At 58.5% G+C, this 17957-nt stretch overlaps 1 protein-coding gene across 1 annotated transcript; it reads left to right on the forward strand.

Moving 5' to 3' along the window:
• Positions 1-6616: 6616 nt before the first annotated feature.
• Positions 6617-16551, forward strand: ERFE (erythroferrone). The gene is made up of 8 exons (XM_030803009.1): positions 6617-6843; positions 9249-9371; positions 10414-10516; positions 11413-11675; positions 11751-11859; positions 11946-12036; positions 13279-13357; positions 14619-16551. Exons 1-8 carry the CDS (start codon positions 6649-6651, stop codon positions 14715-14717), a joined length of 1062 nt encoding a protein of 353 aa, XP_030658869.1. The 5' UTR covers positions 6617-6648; the 3' UTR covers positions 14718-16551.
• The last annotated feature ends 1406 nt before the right edge of the window (positions 16552-17957 follow it).

The following is a 17957-nucleotide window of genomic DNA, read 5'->3' on the forward strand; positions in this document are numbered from 1 at the left end:
GTGATCCTCCCACCTCAGCCTCCCAAAGTGCTGGGATTACAAGGTGTGGGAGAAGAGAGTTGACCCTGGAGGGCCAGACAGAGTGTGGCCTCTGGGTGCTTCCAAAGGAACAAGAGCCCGGAGCTGAGGAGACCTTCGGCAGCAGATGGATCAGATGTAGCAAGGGTGAGGGTTTCTGGGGCCCTGGGCTCTGTTTCCATGTGGAAATCTGAAATGTCTTCTAGACAGTGATGGAAGGAGGTCAGCCAAAGGGCTGTTTAAAAACAAAGCCTCCACGTAAACCATTTCTGCAAGAATATTTTAAAATAAATAAAAATATGGCCGGGCGAGGTGGCTCACGCTTGTAATCCCAGCACTTTGGGAGGCTGAGGCAGGCGGATCACGAGGTCAGGAGATCGAGACCACGGTGAAACCCTGTCTCTACTAAAAATACAAAAAAATTAGCCGGGCGTGGTGGCGGGCGCCTGTAGTCCCAGCTACTCGGAGAGGCTGAGGCAGGAGAATAGCGTGAACCCGGGAGGCGGAGCTTGCAGTGAGCCGAGATCGCGCCACCGCACTCCAGCCTGGGCGACAGAGCGAGACTCTGTCTCAAAAAAATAAATAAATAAAATAAAATAAAATAAAATAAATAAAAATATACCGAAGACATGAAATGTCAACATAGGCTGACTTTGATCACAAAGTAGCCAAAAGGGCGGCATGCCAGAGCAAGGCCTGCTCTCCACCCCTGCACACCCTGAGGGAATATGGGCGGTCCTCGGGTGGAGGGCGTGGACCTCTCCAGGGCCTGGCTCCCAGCTTTGAGGTGCCAAAGTGCACCTCGTCCGATCAGCTGGGCTCCTGATTCAGGGGGCCATCGCAGCCTTCAGGGCACCAGGAGGAAAGGGGCGTCTGCTGGGTATTGAGGTGAGTGGCTAAGGAGAGTTTCACGACGGCCTCTCCCCATGCTGTGGGCAGGGTGAAGGGAGCCCAGTGGCTGGAGAGGCGTCCCAGGACAGCAGCAGTGGGAAGTGCCACCTCTTCTGTCTTGGGAGAAGGGAAAGGGCAGACGCAGACTCCAGGGAGCTGCTGAGAGAGGGCCTTGGCGGAGGAACGCAGCCACCACCCCTGTTGCCCAGCTGGGAGGAGGTGGCAGAGTCCATCTTCCTACTCTCTCTGGCCTGCCCCCTGTCTCCCACTAGCGCCTCCTGCAGGCCAAACCCAACCAGAACCCAGAGGGAAGAGAGGCCATTGACAGGCTGTAGTGGCCACTTGGGGACAGAGAACAGGTGGAGAAGGTGGCCAGGGCACCAGGACGGCAGCCAGAAGGTCTGGCACACATCACCCACTTGAGAGCTTTGCACGAAGGGACATTAATGCACTCACTCACCAAGCGACAGCCATAGGGCAGCCGAGGCATCCCTTTCTGTCATCAAAATCCAGGACAGCAAGGACTCATTAGAAGGCTTGAGGCTAATATGGGCTTCTAGAAAGGGGAGCGTGTAGCCTTGGAACATGTGCAAAAGCCCACGGGGTGTGCGGGTGAAACCCACCTCCCGGCCCCACGTGCTCATGTCCTCCAGGTAGGTGCGTGTTGTCTTTCGCACAGAGGATGCTGGGTAAACTGAGGCCCCTCAGCCTTCAGTGAGCACTCAGGGCCCTCGGCCAGGCCCAGCACTGCCAACTCTATCTCAGCTTCCCCGGGTCCCCAGGTAAGCCGGGGCCTAGGCATGCTTCCAGCCACTTCCACTGGACTTGAGTTTTCCAACCCCTCCCAGACAGGCCCCTTTTATTATCCAGCATCTTCTCTGGATCGGGCCATTGACACCCTCATGTGACTGTAATTAAATGGACTGGTCACCTGACAGTTTTCCATAGTCAGTGTAGACCATGACATAGCTTGGAGATCTGTCTCCTCTGAATCTCATGTTGAGTCTGTTGAGTCTGATCGCCGGTGTTGGAGTTGGGCCTGGTGGGAGGCGTTTAGATCATGGGGGCAGATCCCTCAGGCATGGTGTGGTGCAGTAATGCTGGTGCGTTCAAGGACAGTTGATCGTTAAAGGGCCTGACACCTCCCCTGCTCTCCCTTGCTCCCTCACTGTGTGACACACCTGCTCCCCTCCCCCTGCCACCATGAATGGAAGCTTCCTGAGGCCTCACCAGAAGCAGATGCTGGCACTATGCTTCCTGTACATCCTGCAGAACTGTGAGTCAAATAAACCTCTTTTCTTTATAAATTACCCAGCCTCACATTTTCCTTTATAGCAAGAAAACAGATGGATACAGGCCACTACTCCAGTTGGTTGGGCCATCAGTTTATCCAGCTGAAAGCATGTGTATGGATGGAGAATGGTGCCAATGGCTTAAGGAGAGAGGGCACAGCCACGTACACAGGAAAGATGTCTGCACCTCTGGGGCTGTGTCGTTCACCGTCCCTCCCCAGTGCCCCGCGCGGTGCTGGCTGATTGGTCTGAAGTGTGGCTGCTTCTCCCAGGCTCTGCAGCACCAGGTACGTGGCAGGGCAGCCAGGTGTGTGGCTGTCACTGAGAGTGAGGCAGACTAGGACAGAAATCTCCATGGGGGAAGTGTCCTGTTTGGAACAGACCCCAGGAGCCATCGTGACTCCCTCAGAAGCCAAGGCGATTTTGATCACAGTCACATTTAAGAATGTGATTCTTTCCAAAATGGCATTGCGTTCAACTGAGAGGAGAGCTAAAGATGATTGTTTTAATTAATCTATTAAAAACATATAGACAATTAGCAGAAAACTCAAGAGACCTTCTGGGCAGGAGTGAGAAAGGACTGTCTCCTGTGAGACCTGAGACTGCCCACACACCCATGCAGGAGGCCACAGTGTATTCCGAGCGCTTGGCCTGGTGCTGGCACGTCACGGGAACTGCACAACTGCACAAATGCTCACTGAACTGAGCTAAATCTGTGGGTTCTCCAGAGCAACTGACCTCAAGTTGTAGGGGCCAGACCTGGATGTGGTTTCATTTGATGGCTCCATGACCTTGGGCCAATCCCAAGATCTGAGCCTCAGTTTCCTCATCTGTGCAATGGGGATAATCACATGATTTGCAAATTAGATGACATCGCGGGCTTGCAAGGCCCAGTAAACAGCGAAGGCTGCCCGCCTGGGCCTCGGGAGGCCACACAACAAGCTGACTTCACGGTCCCACTGTTTTTGGGGCAGAGGGAGCTTTTATTCCCATGACTTCATCGGCAAAGGTCCTTCCTCTGGAGGAAGAGAGAAGAGTGGGAACAGCTTGGCTGCATCAGGCTGCTGGGAAGCCAGGCCCGGGCCGTGACATGAGGGCCCAAGAATGAGGATTAGATTTCAGCCAGGCGTGAAGGCGCGTGGGGGAGGCCACCTCCTGCTCCAGTGATCCCCATTCTGTGGCCACTCATTTAGTCCTTCCACCCTGGGATGCACTGGCTCACCCCGATGCCAGCCCCACTTCTGACCCATGGGCTGCTCCTGCAGGGGGAGGCCCCCATTTCTGCTGCTCCTTGATCTGCGCAATTCTTTGCTAGGCTCCACCTTCCTCTGAGTGAAAGCCACTTTGAAATGTGAACACAGACACATGCAGGGGCCCCACCTGAAGACCCCCGGCCTCTCTGCTCTCTGCCCCCAACCCAGGCGGAGTCATGCCCTCAGGATAGTGTTACAGGAGGCTGCCCCAGCACCAGAACCGATTGGATTTGGGCCTCTGGCAGGGCCCATGACATCATGAGGATTGTTCATTGTTTGGGAAAATAACTTTTTCACATGGCAACGGCTCCTGTCCTCAATGCTGGCCTGAAAGCTGGGGCCCCCCACTGCGAAGGGGAATGACATCACACCAGTATCTTAAGGGTAATGTCCCCCAAATCGGGGCACCTCATCCCTGCGTGTCTTCAGTGTTGCCGACGATGGCAGAGCCTGAGCCTCACCTTCCCAGGGCTCGGGTGGGGCCAAACAGCATCCACCTTGAGCCATAGCTGCAGCCAGGGCCCCAGAGGGAATTCAGACCTGTGGGATACCCATTCCTCACAGGGAAAAGATGGGGCTATGTTTTCTGCAGTAATGCTCCAACTCATCACGGAGCTCTTTCACACCAACTAGAATAGGAGGAACCCTAACAAGCCAAACATAAGGCTGTGAAGATGTAACCTGCCCAGCAGGAGGGCCTCTCCAGCCCCACGCTGGCTCTGCCCAGGGGCTGCGTCCTGGGCAAGCTGCCCACCTCTCTGGGCTAATTGTTGGGGAATCGAATGAGGTGCTGGTGTGGATGAGCTTCTCCAGAAGCCAGAAGGTACCATTCACACAGCTGCAACTCCTGGGGACAGGAGTCCCTCTCTACCAGCAGAGCACAGGAGAACATGGCACGCCAGGGTCCTGTGGTCCACAGATACAGGCCCTTTGAATAAGTGAAACCGAATGAAATGTTAACACATTACACTGAATGTGCATGTCACATTCAGACATGTCATGACAAAGTTCTACACATCAGGCTTCTTAATAGACATTCCAATAGAACCGGACATGAAAAGCCACCAGAGAAACCCTTCACTCTTTGAGGGCCTTAAGACATCCCCCTCATATGCATGAATTTGGGAGCAAATGTCCTTAATTGTGACAAACCTGCAGAATGTTTGCGATGAAATAAGTTCAGATCTCTTGCTGGGTACATATGACCTAAGCCAGTGTTTCTCATATTTCTCAAATGTGTCTTAAAGACTTGCATGTTTTATAGGAATTCAAATGTTTTCATTGTATTGTTCTTTTTTAAAAAAAAATCATTTGTGGCTTTTTGTTGAGACGGAGTCTCGCTCTGTCACCCAGGCTGTAGTGCAGTGGTGTGATCTTGGCTCACTGCAACCTCTGCCTCCCAGATTCAAGTAATTCTCCTGCCTCAGCCTCCTGAGTAGCTGGGATTACAGGCGCTCACCACCACGCCCAGCTAATTTTTGTAGTTTTAGTAGAGACGGGATTTCACTATGTTGGTCAGGCTGGTCTCGAACTCCTGACCTCAGGTGATCCACATGCCTCGGCCTCCCAAAGTGCTGGGATTACAGGCGTGAGCCACCGCGCCTGGCCCATTTGTGGCTTTTAAAGGCAGGACTTCCCTCTTGTGTCTTCACCTGCCATTGAAAGGCATCTTCACAGAGTAAGTCCATGGGACTTAACCCTGCCAGACAGATTCTCATGCTGGGCAAGGTATGTTTTTCTTTAAACACCCTCCCCACCCAACTCTACACCATTCCCATATCCTATGGGAAAAGGGGTGGAATCACAGGGAATAATTACCTTCTGATCCCACGCTTTTCCTAAAGTATGAAGTATTTCCTGGTTTCCCCACCTGCCAGGCATGAGGCCAGCCAGGTGGAACATCGCATGAGTGGCCAGAAAAGGCAGGCGACAAAGGCCAGCTTGCACCTGAGGACGGACCTTGGCCCATCCCCAAGCCTGGGGGGCACCACCTGCAGCTGCTGGTGCCCCTTTCAGTCCCTGCTGCCACATCCTGTGAACCAGGACAGGGTAAGGCCTCCTTTCCCCAGCGGGCTCTTCTCAAAAGAGGGGAACAGCAGCCCTCGGTGTGAGTGGGAGGTGCTTTTCCAGCGGAGCCTTCTCCCGTTCTTTAACAAAAAGTGCTGTGTACCCACCAGGGGCAGGTGCCTCGGGGGTGGGGCAAGCGAGCCAAGTGTGCGACCCTCCTCGGCTTAGCGTCCAGTGGTGGGGCAGACAGCCAAAAGGGCATGCGATATAACAAAGCCAGGGGTAGGGTGGGTCTGGGGGCTGGCTTTTTCCCATAGGGCCGCCCAGAGGCCTCTCTGCCACCTCCGAGACCTGCAGGGTCTGTTCCACCTCTGGGGGCAAGACTCTGGTGGGCGGTGGGCAGCCCGGCTTCCGGTCTGGTCTGCCCCTACACCCCCCTAGGGCACGATAGGGGTCAGTTCTCCCAGCCCAGGCCCCGCTCGGCCCCACCAGGGCAGGGCAGCTGTCCTGAGTTGTTTCTTGGCTCCCTGCATCCTCTCGGTCCCGGCAGTTGCTACAGGTGGGGAAGAACAGCACGCCAGCCATGGAGGGAGGGCGGCCTGGAAAGGGGAGTTCCCGCCTGGGAAAGGGGCGCTGAGAAGGGGCCCTGAGGGTCCCCCGGCTCAGATTTGCTCCACCTGTGTCATAGAGGCCTGGGCCTCGCGGGGCGCGGCCAGGAGAATGGGGAGGGGGTACCTCGGGGCTCCCTGCAGAGGACGTTGGGGACGGAGCGGGGAGAAAGGATGCCTCGGGCCGGCTGGGAGGAGGCAGCGCCTGGCTCCCCGCAAAGAAAATGGGGTCGCGAGGGCCGAGGGTCCAGGGCCAGGAGAAGGGGGCGCCTCGCTCCCCAGGAAGCAGAAGCGCTGGACAGCCCGAAGGAGGGACCCCAGAACCGGGAGTTGCAGGGGGGACGCGCCCAGCAGGGGAACACCCCTTGCTCTCCCTGCCCTGCCCCGCTCCCCGTGCCCCCCTCCCACTCCCCAGCCCGGACACTCCCCGAGTCCCCATGCAGCGCGCACGGGAGCCGGGAGGGGGCGCGGGCGGGCGCGCGGTCTCGGGCGAGGCGGGGGATTCAAGCGCGTTATAAGGCGAGGAGCCCGGGGCGTCCGAGACGCCGCGCTCGGAGCCGCGAGGGAACCGCCGTCCCCATGGCCCCGGCCCGCCGCCCCGCCGGAGCCCGCCTGCTGCTCGTCTACGCGGGCCTGCTGGCCGCCGCCGCGGGCCTGGGGTCCCCGGAGCCTGGGGCGCCCTCGAGGAGCCGCGCCCGCGAGGAGCCGCCGCCCGGGAACGAGCTGCCCCGGGGCCCTGGGGAGAGCCGCGCGGGGCCGGCCGCCCGTCCGCCGGTAAGACGCCCGGGCCCGCTCCAGACCCAGCCCGCGCCCGCAAGCCCCGGCTCGGGGCGGCGGGAGGCGGACGTGGAGGCCGAGCCCGCCCTCACTCCCGAGAGCTGCTGCAACGCCCGGCTCCGGGGCTCCGGGGCCCCGCCGAGACTCAGGGCCGTGTAGACGCCGCCCTCAGCCCGGCGGGGCAGCCTTGCCTTTGGCTTTGGGGTAGTTTGACTTAAAGCAAGGTTCTGCTAGGTCGGCGAAAACCCTCTTTTCTTTTGGGACAGAAGGAAGTTGGGAAATAGATAAAGTGTAAATAACTTGATTTGAGGAAATTGGGAAGAACGCATTTGTAAAAAGTGTAAGCGAATGACTGCCACCGCCTCCAATCTATTTGGTGCAATTATCTGAAAAACAAAAAGTGTTTCCCTGCGGGTCTGGGGTCAGGGGGCTGTTCAGGGTGGGGAATGACATGTGGCTTTGAGTCAAGTGGTCAAGTGGCTTCTGGCCGTGAATGGGTGATCTTGAGCTCTGCCCTGCCCCCTCCTCTCCAGGGTTTTGGAGCCTGGACTGCTGAGCAGAGGGTGCTCTGGCTGGGGAGGTGTGGCCCAGGCCTGAGGAGGGGAGAACTTCAGAGGAGCCCTCAGTGTGGCCGGGCCTTGCGTCAGGGAGGCAGGGCTGCCCTAGGGAAGCCGGGGAGGGCGGCTGGTGCTGTTTATTCTGAAGATGCTCAGGGGCAGTAGAGGGGAGAGCCAGGAACGCATCTACTAGAGGGGACAGGGGTGCAGCCAGGCCTGGGGTCCCCCAGAGTTCTCTATCCCAGCCCCATCACCCCCAGCCACTTCCCAGGGACTGAAGGCACCCCTCCCCGTGCAGTTGGCCAAACCACCCAGGTGGGCACAGCAGCCAAATGTCAGGGCACGGTCAGCAGGAGGCAGACGGGGCTCAGGTGCTTCCAGGTGGAGTTTTGGCCTTGGACCCTGTTTGCGGGAGACACGGTGACACCAGAGGTCCTCCCAGGCTCCAAGGCTTGTTTCTGAGAGACCCCTTGTGGCTGGAATCAGGGCAGCTGCCCAATACCCACCCCCATTGCTGGGGCCATCTCCTGGGACGCCAACTTCTGCCTGTTACAGCTCTGCCCCCAAACCACACTGGGGTCAGAGTCCATCCACAGGCTACAGGTGCAGCTGGGAGGGTCAGCTGGGCACACCCCTCCTGGCCGGTGTGTAGCATCCTCGCCGCATGTTTCCACGGAGGGCACACACGAAGTGGAAGAGGGTCCTGGGAGGGGGTAGAGGGGAGATCAGCCAGCAGGTGGTGCAGTTGACCCTCTAAGGCACAAGGAAGCACTGAGCAGCGCTGAGGCCCTGGGCACCCTGAACCCTTTCTCCGTCCAACCACAGGCTCCTCTGGCACCGCAGCCCCCGTCTTCCCACCACAACCCCCTAGCCTGTGCACTGGTCAGCCAGCTCCCGAAAGAAGGCCCTGCACCCCCCCAGATCAGCCAGGAACCAAAGGCAGTGACTTGGCAGCCGGCTTTGTCTCTGATAAAAGGGCCCAGTCAGCTCTAAAATCTCAGGGTCCTTCCGTCAGCCCCCAGCGTCAGCACCCATGACCTAATCTAAGCCCTCTTGGGCCGGTTTCCTTCCCAGCTGGCAGCCTTGCCTGGAGCCCAGATAGCCCAGTGGGTCCAAAGCCTCTCCCAGGAAGGTCCCTCCCAAAACTGTGCTCAGTGTCAGCATCAGTCAGGATGCAGCGCGGACAGGAATGGGAACTTCTGGAAGCATCACTGTCCATGCTTGAGTCAGTGTCTCTGAAGTGCTGAGGAAAGTCTCACACAGAGGCCTCGCGTCATGACAGTTCACCTGGTCCTCTCCCCCACTGGACTGTAACCCGAGGCAGCTGTGAGGGCTGAATTTGCCTCCTTAGAACTTCTGACAGTGGGGGATGGACAGAGGAGAGCTGGCTAGTAGTTGGGCTCCCTGATAACCACAGTTGCTTCTTCCTGAGACCTATGGGTGCTCTGGTGGTCGGATCCTCCTGGTGATTGGAGGATGGTGTGATCACTGCAGCTCCTCTGGAGGAAGGAGGCCCAGCAGTGCAGGGATTCACCCCTACACCCGAGCCCTGCACCCCATTTTCCCTCCAGGCATCTTGGGTCTGCCTCTCCCATGAGTGCCAAGTCCAGGCCGAGGTGTGGCCTGTTCCTAGGAGTCGTCCTCCACGGGCCAGGGGAGAAGGTGTGAGGGGTGGGGGCCCCTTTGGGAGCTGCCTTTGAGGCACTGCGTTTGAGGGCACCACAGGTGACAAGGACCAGGGTCCCAGAGTACAGAAGGCCACACAGTCACCTCCTGCAAAGTGTCCCACCTGCTTGGTGGGAGCCCAGTGAGGCCAACCGCCCTGCTGGGCTGGCTGTGTTCCAGGAGCCCACCGCTGAGCGTGCACACAGCGTCGACCCCCGGGACACCTGGATGCTTTTCGTCAGGCAGAGTGACAAGGGTGTCAATGGCAAGAAGAGGAGCAGGGGCAAGGCCAAGAAGCTGAAGGTGAGGCCGGCATCCCATCAGTGCCAGGCCGTGGGGGGCTCCACCTCCTTGCTCCTCATCCACTCCCACTCCTACATCCTGAACATTTCCAATAGCACACCCCTCACGCCTCGGCCTGGGGACAGAGAACACAAAGAACCCAGGCAGCCCCAGGGGGAGCCCCGAGTTAGGGGCCTGGTCCCAGCCATTTCCCCACACCCCTAAAATGCCAGGCACTCCCTCTTTTCTCCTCCCTCTGCATCCAGGCCAGGGAGGCTGGGCTAGCCCAGGCTGTGGTGAGAACCTTGTCCACGCTGGAGGGGCCTGCAGGAGTGCCTGGCTCCCAGGGACTAGGGGCACGGGGGCCTGGCGGCTGCTGGGCTCTCACCCTCACTCAGCTTTGGGTCTTGGCCTGGGCAGAAACTTGGTGCTTGGTCCTGGTGCTGCCTCCTGCTTGGAGCCCCCAAAATGGCACATATAGGGTGTGGGCTTCTCTGTTCCCTGGGGGCCAGTCTCACCTGCCTGGGATCTGACGGCATGATGGAAGGCCAGCTCAGAGCGGTGCATGAGGCAGGTGCACAGGCCGGGCTGTCCCCGTGGCCTGGCCTTCTACCTCTGCCCAGCCTCCTGGCCCTGCCCTAAGCTTCTCCCCACAGGGGGCTCACTGGCTCCTGTTTCAGGTCCCAACCCAGCCTAGTGGGGACTTGCTGATGGTGGACTCAGGCCCAGTGCAGACCCTGAGAGGCAAGTCCCCAAAAGCAGCCTGGAGTCTTCTTCCCCCCACCAGGCCTGCCTGGCCACAGGATTGGGCTTCAGCCCTCTGCCTCTCAGAGCAGAGCCTTTCCCCACTAAAGCCCCGCCCCGAGGGCCCCCACCTCCAGCACAGTCCCTGTACTCACTCCAGGAGAAGCTTTCACTGTTTGAGGTAGATCCTTGGCTGGAGGTTGGAGCCCACTGGGGAGCTCTCTTACCTGCCTCTTAGTGGCAAGAGCTTGCACAGGGGATGCTGTGGCTTCCAGCCTGCTGCTCCTCGAATGTCCTCACTGCCAAGGTTCCCTTTCAGTTCGGCTTGCCAGGGCCCCCTGGGCCTCCCGGTCCCCAGGGCCCCCCAGGCCCCATCATCCCACCCGAGGCGCTGCTGAAGGAGTTCCAGCTGCTGCTGAAAGGTAGGGGTGTGCACCGGCTGGGACACACACCCCCCGCTGTGAGCAGGGCCTGGGAGGGTGTCCGAGGAGCCGACAGGGCCAACCTCAGCACTTCGGCAGGCACCCAAGGAGGCACCTGCTCTGGGCTGGACTCAAGGACAGTGGAGCTGGCCCAGGTCCATCCCTGCCCCATCTTGGCCCATGTCTGCCAAGGGTCAGGGCTGGGGATGGCTGGGGGTGGGGAACCATGGCCAGGAGAAGGCTTCACAGAGGAAGGTAGACCTGGCCACTCAATACGGCGGGTGCTCAGGGACCAGCGCCCATGCCCTGCCTGGAAGTCAGGAGAGCCCAGCGAAAGGCAGAGGCTGGTGTATGGGGCAGCACCAGGTGGAGCTCGGCCTGGCACCCACAGTCACCACTGGCCAGGGCTGAGGCAGCCTGCGCTGGAGGAGGCAGGGCTGAACGGAGCTGCGGAGTCCACACTGAGGCCTCCCGCGGAGCGTCGGCTCACACTAGTCATTAGAATTGAGCTGTTTTTCCCTTTTAGTTCAATGTCCTGTTCGTTTAAATATAGCACCTTCTGCGCTGAAGAACCTCCTTGTACTTCCAGTAAAGCTGCAATCGCTTATTGTACCCCTAGCGTCTTTGGAAAATGTGGGTGGGGTAGAGGTGAGGCTGGAGGCCAAGGGCGCTGGGGCACTTCTGCCCGAGCTTCCCAAATCTTAAGGGAAACGGGAGCCCCTGCAGGGTCAGGAAGCAAAGACTCTGAGGCCCTTCAGGCCGAGGGGGCGTCGCCCTCGCCCCACCCCTGGCCCGGCAGGCCCTTCGTCCCGCTAGCACCTGTCGTTCAGGGCTGGACCTACTCGGCGGGCGGGTGAGGGGTCCCCGGCGCGCGGCCACCGCTCGCTCTGTGCCAGGCGCGGTACGGCAGCGGGAGCGCGCGGAGCCCGAACCCTGTACGCGTGGCCCCGCCGGGCTGGTGGGTGCGAGCCTCGCCCCGGTCTCGGCCACCGCCGGGGAGGACGACGACGACGCGGCGGGGGACGTGCTGGCACTGCTGGCCGCGCCCCTGGCCCCGGGGCCGCGGGCGCCGCGCGTGGAGGCCGCTTTCCTCTGCCGCCTGCGCCGGGACGCGTTGGTGGAGCGGCGCGCGCTGCACGAGCTCGGCGTCTACTACCTGGTGAGTGCTGGCTCGCGGCAGCGCGGGTGGGTCCGGCCGGGCGGGAGCCGGGGTGACCATCCGTGCTCCTCGCAGCCCGACGCCGAGGGTGCCTTCCGCCGCGGCCCGGGCCTGAACTTGACCAGCGGCCAATACAGGGCGCCCGTGGCTGGCTTCTACGCTCTCGCCGCCACGCTGCACGTGGGTGAGGCCCGGGGCGTGGGGGGACTGCCCGCCCTGTCGCCCACCCCGCCGCCCGCCCGCGTGACCGCATCCCGCCCTCCCCCGCAGCGCTCGGGGAGCCGCCGAGGAGGGGGCCGCCGCGCCCCCGGGACCACCTGCGCCTGCTCATCTGCATCCAGTCCCGGTGCCAGCGCAACGCGTGAGTGCACCCCGGCCCGGACCCCACACCCGCATTCGCTCGGCCTCCACAAGCTGGAGGTGGTTAAACAGGCACCGGACGGGGCTTCCGCCCGTTCACACCCCACCGTGGCCTAGGTGGCCCCACACCTTCTTCCAGGTCTCCCGGTCTACTCCTGCCCCTGTCAGGCCTTCCCTTCATAGCAACCAGGAGCTGTTACAAATGACCTTTCCGGCCGGGTGTGGTGGCTCACGCCTGTAATCGCAGCACTTTGGGAGGCTGAGGCAGGCGGATCACGAGGTCAGGAGATCGAGACCATCCTAGCTAACACGGTGAAACCCCGTCTCTACTAAAAATACAAAAAAATTAGCCGGGCGTGGTGGCGGGCGCCTGTAGTCCCAGCTACTCGGGAGGCTGAGGCAGGAGAATGGCGTGAACCCGGGAGGCGGAGTTTGCAGTGAGCTGAGATCTCCCCACTGCACTCCAGCCTGGGCGACAGAGCAGACTCTGTCTCAAAAAAAAAAAAAAAAAAAAAAACCTTTCCAGGCCACTCCCTGCCCAGACCTTCACCTCCTCCCCAGGTCCTAGGAGGCCCGGCTCCTCCCAGCCTCCCACCTCCTTCCCACCTCGGGGACTTTCATCTTGGGGCTCGAAGCACCAGTGTTACTCCAAGAGGCCTCTCCAGACAGCTTTCTGGAGGCCCCCTCCTCAGTCGCCCTCCCACTCCTCACCCGGGAACTTTCTTCCCCATGATGGCATCCCTTGCTCCTGCAGCATCTAGCCCATGAGTGCAGTGACTGTGAGCTCCCTGTCTCCCCACACCCAGAAGGGAGCCCACGAACAGCGGAGATGCCCTGCGGATAGGATAGCTGGAGCAGACTTGAATGAATGGATCAAGTCCAAAACTTCTTAGTCTGCCTTTGAACCCCCAGAGTGTGTTGGCTTGAACCAACTTTTAGCATCACCTGCCACCACACCCCCACTTCCAGCTGTATCAGCCAGTGTCCTGTTTCCCATCAGAGCCAGGGCTTTGCTGCCTCTTGCTGGGCCCTCGCCTTGCCTTTCCCAGTACAGCAAGCGTGCTTCTGGCCCTGTGTCCTTCCTCCTCTTGGGGACTCGGTTCAGACACCACCTCCACTGAAGACCTGGCCAGGGCCAGGCACTTTGCTGGGCATGTGTTGGCTGCTGGCAGGATTGTGTGTTGTGGGTGAAGTTGGTGGGGTCTCATGGGGCAGGCTGACCTTCCTCCTGTTTTGGCTACAGCTCCCTGGAGGCCATCGTGGGCCTGGAGAGCAGCAGTGAGCTTTTCACCATCTCCGTGAATGGCGTCCTGTACCTGCAGGTGAGTGGGTCAGGCTTGGGCATGGAGGGGCACTGCCTGGGCATGGCCACGGGTGGCTGGGTGCAGAAGGGTGCTGTTAGATGCTCAGGATCACTGGGTCGGGTGCAGCACCCTCAGACTCCAGGCCTGGGAGAGGATCCAGGACATGCCAAGCGCTCACTTTGGTCTGGGCGCAGCCAGGCTTCAAGTCCTGATCTCCTTCCTCCAAATGCAGCCCTTCCCCGAGGGCGCCTGCCCGCTTGAGCAGCTGCTCCGCTCTGCACTCCTGATATTCAGACTTCCTGAGCACCTCATCCTGAGGCCCAGTACTCCTGGCCGCCACAGGCCCGCTGAAGGGACCGGTGCAGGGAGGGAATGGAGGCCAGCACTCTGCCCAGGCTGACGCCCTGAGTCCCCTGTGACTGTGGGAAGCCAGATATGTTATTTTCCTACCTAAAACCCTAAGTGACCATCTCTGGCACTGTGGGAATTTTGGCAAGTGGTAGAGAAATGGACATAAAGGTGGAATTTACTAACAAAGAAAACAATTGAGTGCAGGTGTGTGGAATAACAGCTGCTATTGAATTCTCCCAGAGCTTTGGAGAAGGTAGTGCTACTGCTTGAGTTAGCCCAAGTTCACACAGCAGAGCCAGAAATGGAGGCCAGGCTCTCCGGCTCCAGAGTCTGTGCTCGCTGAAAGGCATTTAGAGATCCCTCCTGGGTGCCGCACAGCATGCTTGGTGAACTCAGATGGTCTCTGCCCCACCTGGATCTTAAGATGCAGATCCTGAGGCAGGTTTGTTTGGATCCCGGATTCTGCATTTCCGGGAGTTCCCAGGGAATGTGACGCTGCTGGTGCATGACCACGTTTGGAGCAGCCAGGCTAGAGTGCTGGTTTCACGGAAGGCTCTGCCAAATGACTGCAGGGCCAGGCCTGTGGGGAAGGGCCACCCTCGCACCTGACTTGGAGCTCTTATAGGCTCTGAGGAGCCCTGCAGCTGAGAAACCTGTTGGACTCTCGAATCCCGCTCTGGCCTTGAGCAGGGGCTCGCTCCCACAGACGCGAACCGCAGGGCACTGCAGGGAAAGGAGAAGAGGTGCTGGGTGGGGCCCAACCCGTGCGGGCCCTTGCTCTGTGACCTTGGCGGCACATTCTTCTCTGGGCCTGAGCCCTTCCCATATGCGGGGCTGAGTGGGCAGGAGGGAGCGTGGCTGCTGGCCCTTGGGTCGCCTCTGCAGGCTGTTGGGGCGGCCCAGTGCCTCAAAGGCAGCCTCCTTCCAGATGGGGCAGTGGACCTCCGTGTTCCTGGACAACGCCAGCGGCTCCTCCCTCACGGTGCGCAGTGGCTCCCACTTCAGTGCTGTCCTCCTGGGCGTGTGAGCAGCCACCACAGGCCCTTCCTCTCGGGGGCAAATGGAGCACAGGTCTAGACAATGTGTGGACAGTGTCAGAGTAGCAGTGGCCACATGGAGGAGGAGGCCCACCCGGTACTCTGCCCACACTGGCCACTGCAGTTCAGCCCACAGAGCCACTGCAGGCAGGCCTACGGACGTGACATGCACGCTGGTGGTCCCGGAGCCAGGGGTGATTCAGGACTCCATCTTGGGCTGTTATCCAGGAAAGAGTCGGCGTGCCTAGGGCCACCTGCTAGTCCCCAGCTGCAGGCTGACTCTTTCCTGGCCTGCTCAGCACCTGTCCAGATGGCCTCTGCGTCTTTCCTGTGCCCAGCCCCACCTTTTCCACCTCTCTTCATGTTCTCATGGAGTGCAGAGCGCACCAGCCAGGGCCCCTGCCTGGAAGAGGGTCAGCTGACGCAGGGCTGAGTGGGCTGCCACAGGGAAGTACGCTGTGTGTTCTTACTGCTGAGAAGGGACAAGGTCACTCACCACTCCCCTGGTCTCCATCTGGGCTCCTTGGTCTTCTCTGCCCCTCCCCTAACTGTGTTCTACCTGCCAGTGGAGCTGAGCACTGCTTAGCCTGGGCCAGAGGGACACTGGACAAGGGCCTTTGGGGGACAGTAAGTCTGGGCCCAGCTTCTAGTTCTAATGTATGCAAGATTAACTCACAAACTCACCTCAGAAGGCCTTTCCAAATGGGAGCTCCACTCTTCCCCTCCTCTGCAAATCTTTTCACAGCCAAGGTCCCTTCCACCCTCTCCAGAGGTGGATGAGATCCCTTTTCCCCTCCCCTCTGCGGTGCTGACTCACTGGTAGGATCCACCCACCAGAGGAAAGATCTAGAACGTCTTTACAGATTGGAGACAGCCAGGCCTGCTGACCCATCATCCGAATAGCTGAAGCAGAGGCTTCCACCAGGGGTGCCAGGGCCTGGCTGGGTCCAGCGGCTCTGGGATGAGCCTCCCAAGCATCTTTCCCACTTGGGTGGCGATGCAGCGCTGACATTGGACAGGTGGTGGACGAGAGATGGTCCTGAGAAAGGGTGGTCTTGGGAGGGCTGGTCCCAAGCCTGCTGTGCTCCTGTGGCAGTGATGGGGCCTGGGGATGGGGACAGCAGGCTCTCATGAGGACACACAGGCTGTGAGCCCGCAGCCTCCTCAAATGTAGCCTCCCACATTTTCCTCAAAGTGCAGGACTGTCCCAGAGCAGGTAGTGAAGAGGACAAGGCCCTCGGCAGCGACCTCCAGGGCCTTCTACCTGCTGAGGAAGAGTTAACCCACTGCCTCCCCACACAACAGGCTATGAAGAACCTGGTGCCTCAGGACCTCCTGGGAGCCAAGCTGGTTGGCAAGGGTACTCAGGCCTGGGAGAGAAGGGAGCAATGGCCAGTCACCTTCACCTTCTAACTAGCCTCCAGATGAGGTGACTGCCGCAGGCCTGAATGATTCCCCAGGTGCCCAGCTTCCAAACCCCAACTCCGAATCAAACAAACATCTCCATCCCCAAGTGCAGTAATACACAAAAACCAAACAAACACTCTGCCCTGGGGCAGGCCTGGAGCGATTCTCAGTAGGACTCATATCCACCCTACCTAGAAGTACTGGGCTGGCCTGGGTACTGCATCCCGTGCGTTTTGATAAGGGGGTGATGTGGCCACGCCCTTATCTAGATTTCACTTTGTATCCACTGGGCACAGATATTTTAGAGAACTTATCTTTTACTCTTGAAAAAGCCACATATCCACATCTCTTTCATTTTCTCAGTGTGTTATGCAGCAATTTATTAAAGTATTTATTGTCTAATACTGCCAGGTGGAATATATTTATATAACTGACTTCGTGGTGTGGTTCAAGCACTTCTTAAGAACTATGTGACACAACAGTTACAAAACAAAAGGCAGACCTTAAGATCCGGAATCAGTCCTTTAGCCCAGGTTCACTAAACTAAGCACGGTAAGGAGGAACCTGGAAGGTGAAGTGGAGATGGCCTCCAGCCTCTACGTGGGAGGGACTCCCTTGAAGGCTGGGAGTGAACCTTCCTGGGAAACTAGGGTCAAACCTCTCGGGGACAGTGGGACACAGGGATGTTATGAGTCACAGACATCAGTGTGCAAACACCTGGTTTGCTATAGGAAAATATTTACCAAATAAATGGTTCTATTTCCTGATTCTGGGGTGCCAGGGCTCTTTTCTTCAATGATACCACACTGTACAATGTCCCAGTCCTCAAACTGAAATGGGTACTTGGCTCTTAAAACTCCCTGGGGAAGAAAGGGGCAGCACCAACACTTCGTTCAGTTCTTTCTTGTGGTTTTTACACAACAGACCCCCAGGAGGCATCTAAGGTTTACAGGAAGCGTTTACCGCTGTGGTCCTCGCAGCATGGATCCCAATTCCACTCACTCAATCAACTGGGTGATAAAACCATGTGTGTGTGTTGGGCAGGGGCCAGGGAGCATTACAAAACAGATTCTGAAAACGCAAATTTTTAGAATCTTACATCATCCTGAGCCAAACATTTACACAAAAGGATCCAAGAGCTGCTTTACTAAAAACTACTTACAGTCATAATGATGACATGTTTTCTATATAAACAAGTGCTTGAAAAGTATTTTAAAGCTTATTCTTCTGAGCTTGTTATTCTTCATGCACTCTTTTCATGCTTTTAACATCTTTCACAGAAGTGTCCCCTTTTGAGGTGTTATTGCAAAGATTAACCTCATTCCAGCACAGGGCCAACCCCCCACACCCACCTCACGTAGGAAGCAGAATTTCCGGGACATGCTGAGCAGCAGGCTGCCTGCTCCAACAGGAAGGTGCACACCTACACCCAGGAGTCCAGATGGAAGCCACTGAACCTAGTCCTCCACAGACTCCTTCCACCAGACTGCAGCTCTCACCAATGGAATCAGAATCGCTAATTCTGTACTGTTTCTGGAGAGTCTGATGCATGAGTAACCTTGTATATGAGTCTATTTCCTGGCTAAGCCTGAGCTCATGCTATGTAACATTTTGCAACACTACTTCCACAGGGAAAACTGAAAAGAGCTAGAGGGTTCCAAAAGCCCTGGTCTGGTCCTAGCCTTATCTCTAACCAGTCATCCCCTGGGTCTCTTCATTGCAACATGCCACTTCCCCAACCAGGGTCATCATGAGAGTGAAAGCACTGCAAAATGCCTGTGAACTACAAAACATCACACAACCAGCAGCCTGCAGGCCACTAC

This window comes from Nomascus leucogenys, chromosome 22a, assembly GCF_006542625.1.
Source record: "Nomascus leucogenys isolate Asia chromosome 22a, Asia_NLE_v1, whole genome shotgun sequence".
Taxonomy (NCBI): Eukaryota; Metazoa; Chordata; class Mammalia; order Primates; family Hylobatidae; genus Nomascus; species Nomascus leucogenys.

Coding starts and splice junctions, on each gene's coding strand:
- ERFE (XM_030803009.1), top strand. CDS start 6,649: ATGGCCCCGGCCCGCCGCCCCGCCGGAGCCCGCCTGCTGCTCGTCTAC. Junction 10,517..11,412: donor GTTCCAGCTGCTGCTGAAAG/GTAGGGGTGTGC, acceptor GCTCTGTGCCAG/GCGCGGTACGGCAGCGGGAG. Junction 12,037..13,278: donor TCCCGGTGCCAGCGCAACGC/GTGAGTGCACCC, acceptor TTTTGGCTACAG/CTCCCTGGAGGCCATCGTGG.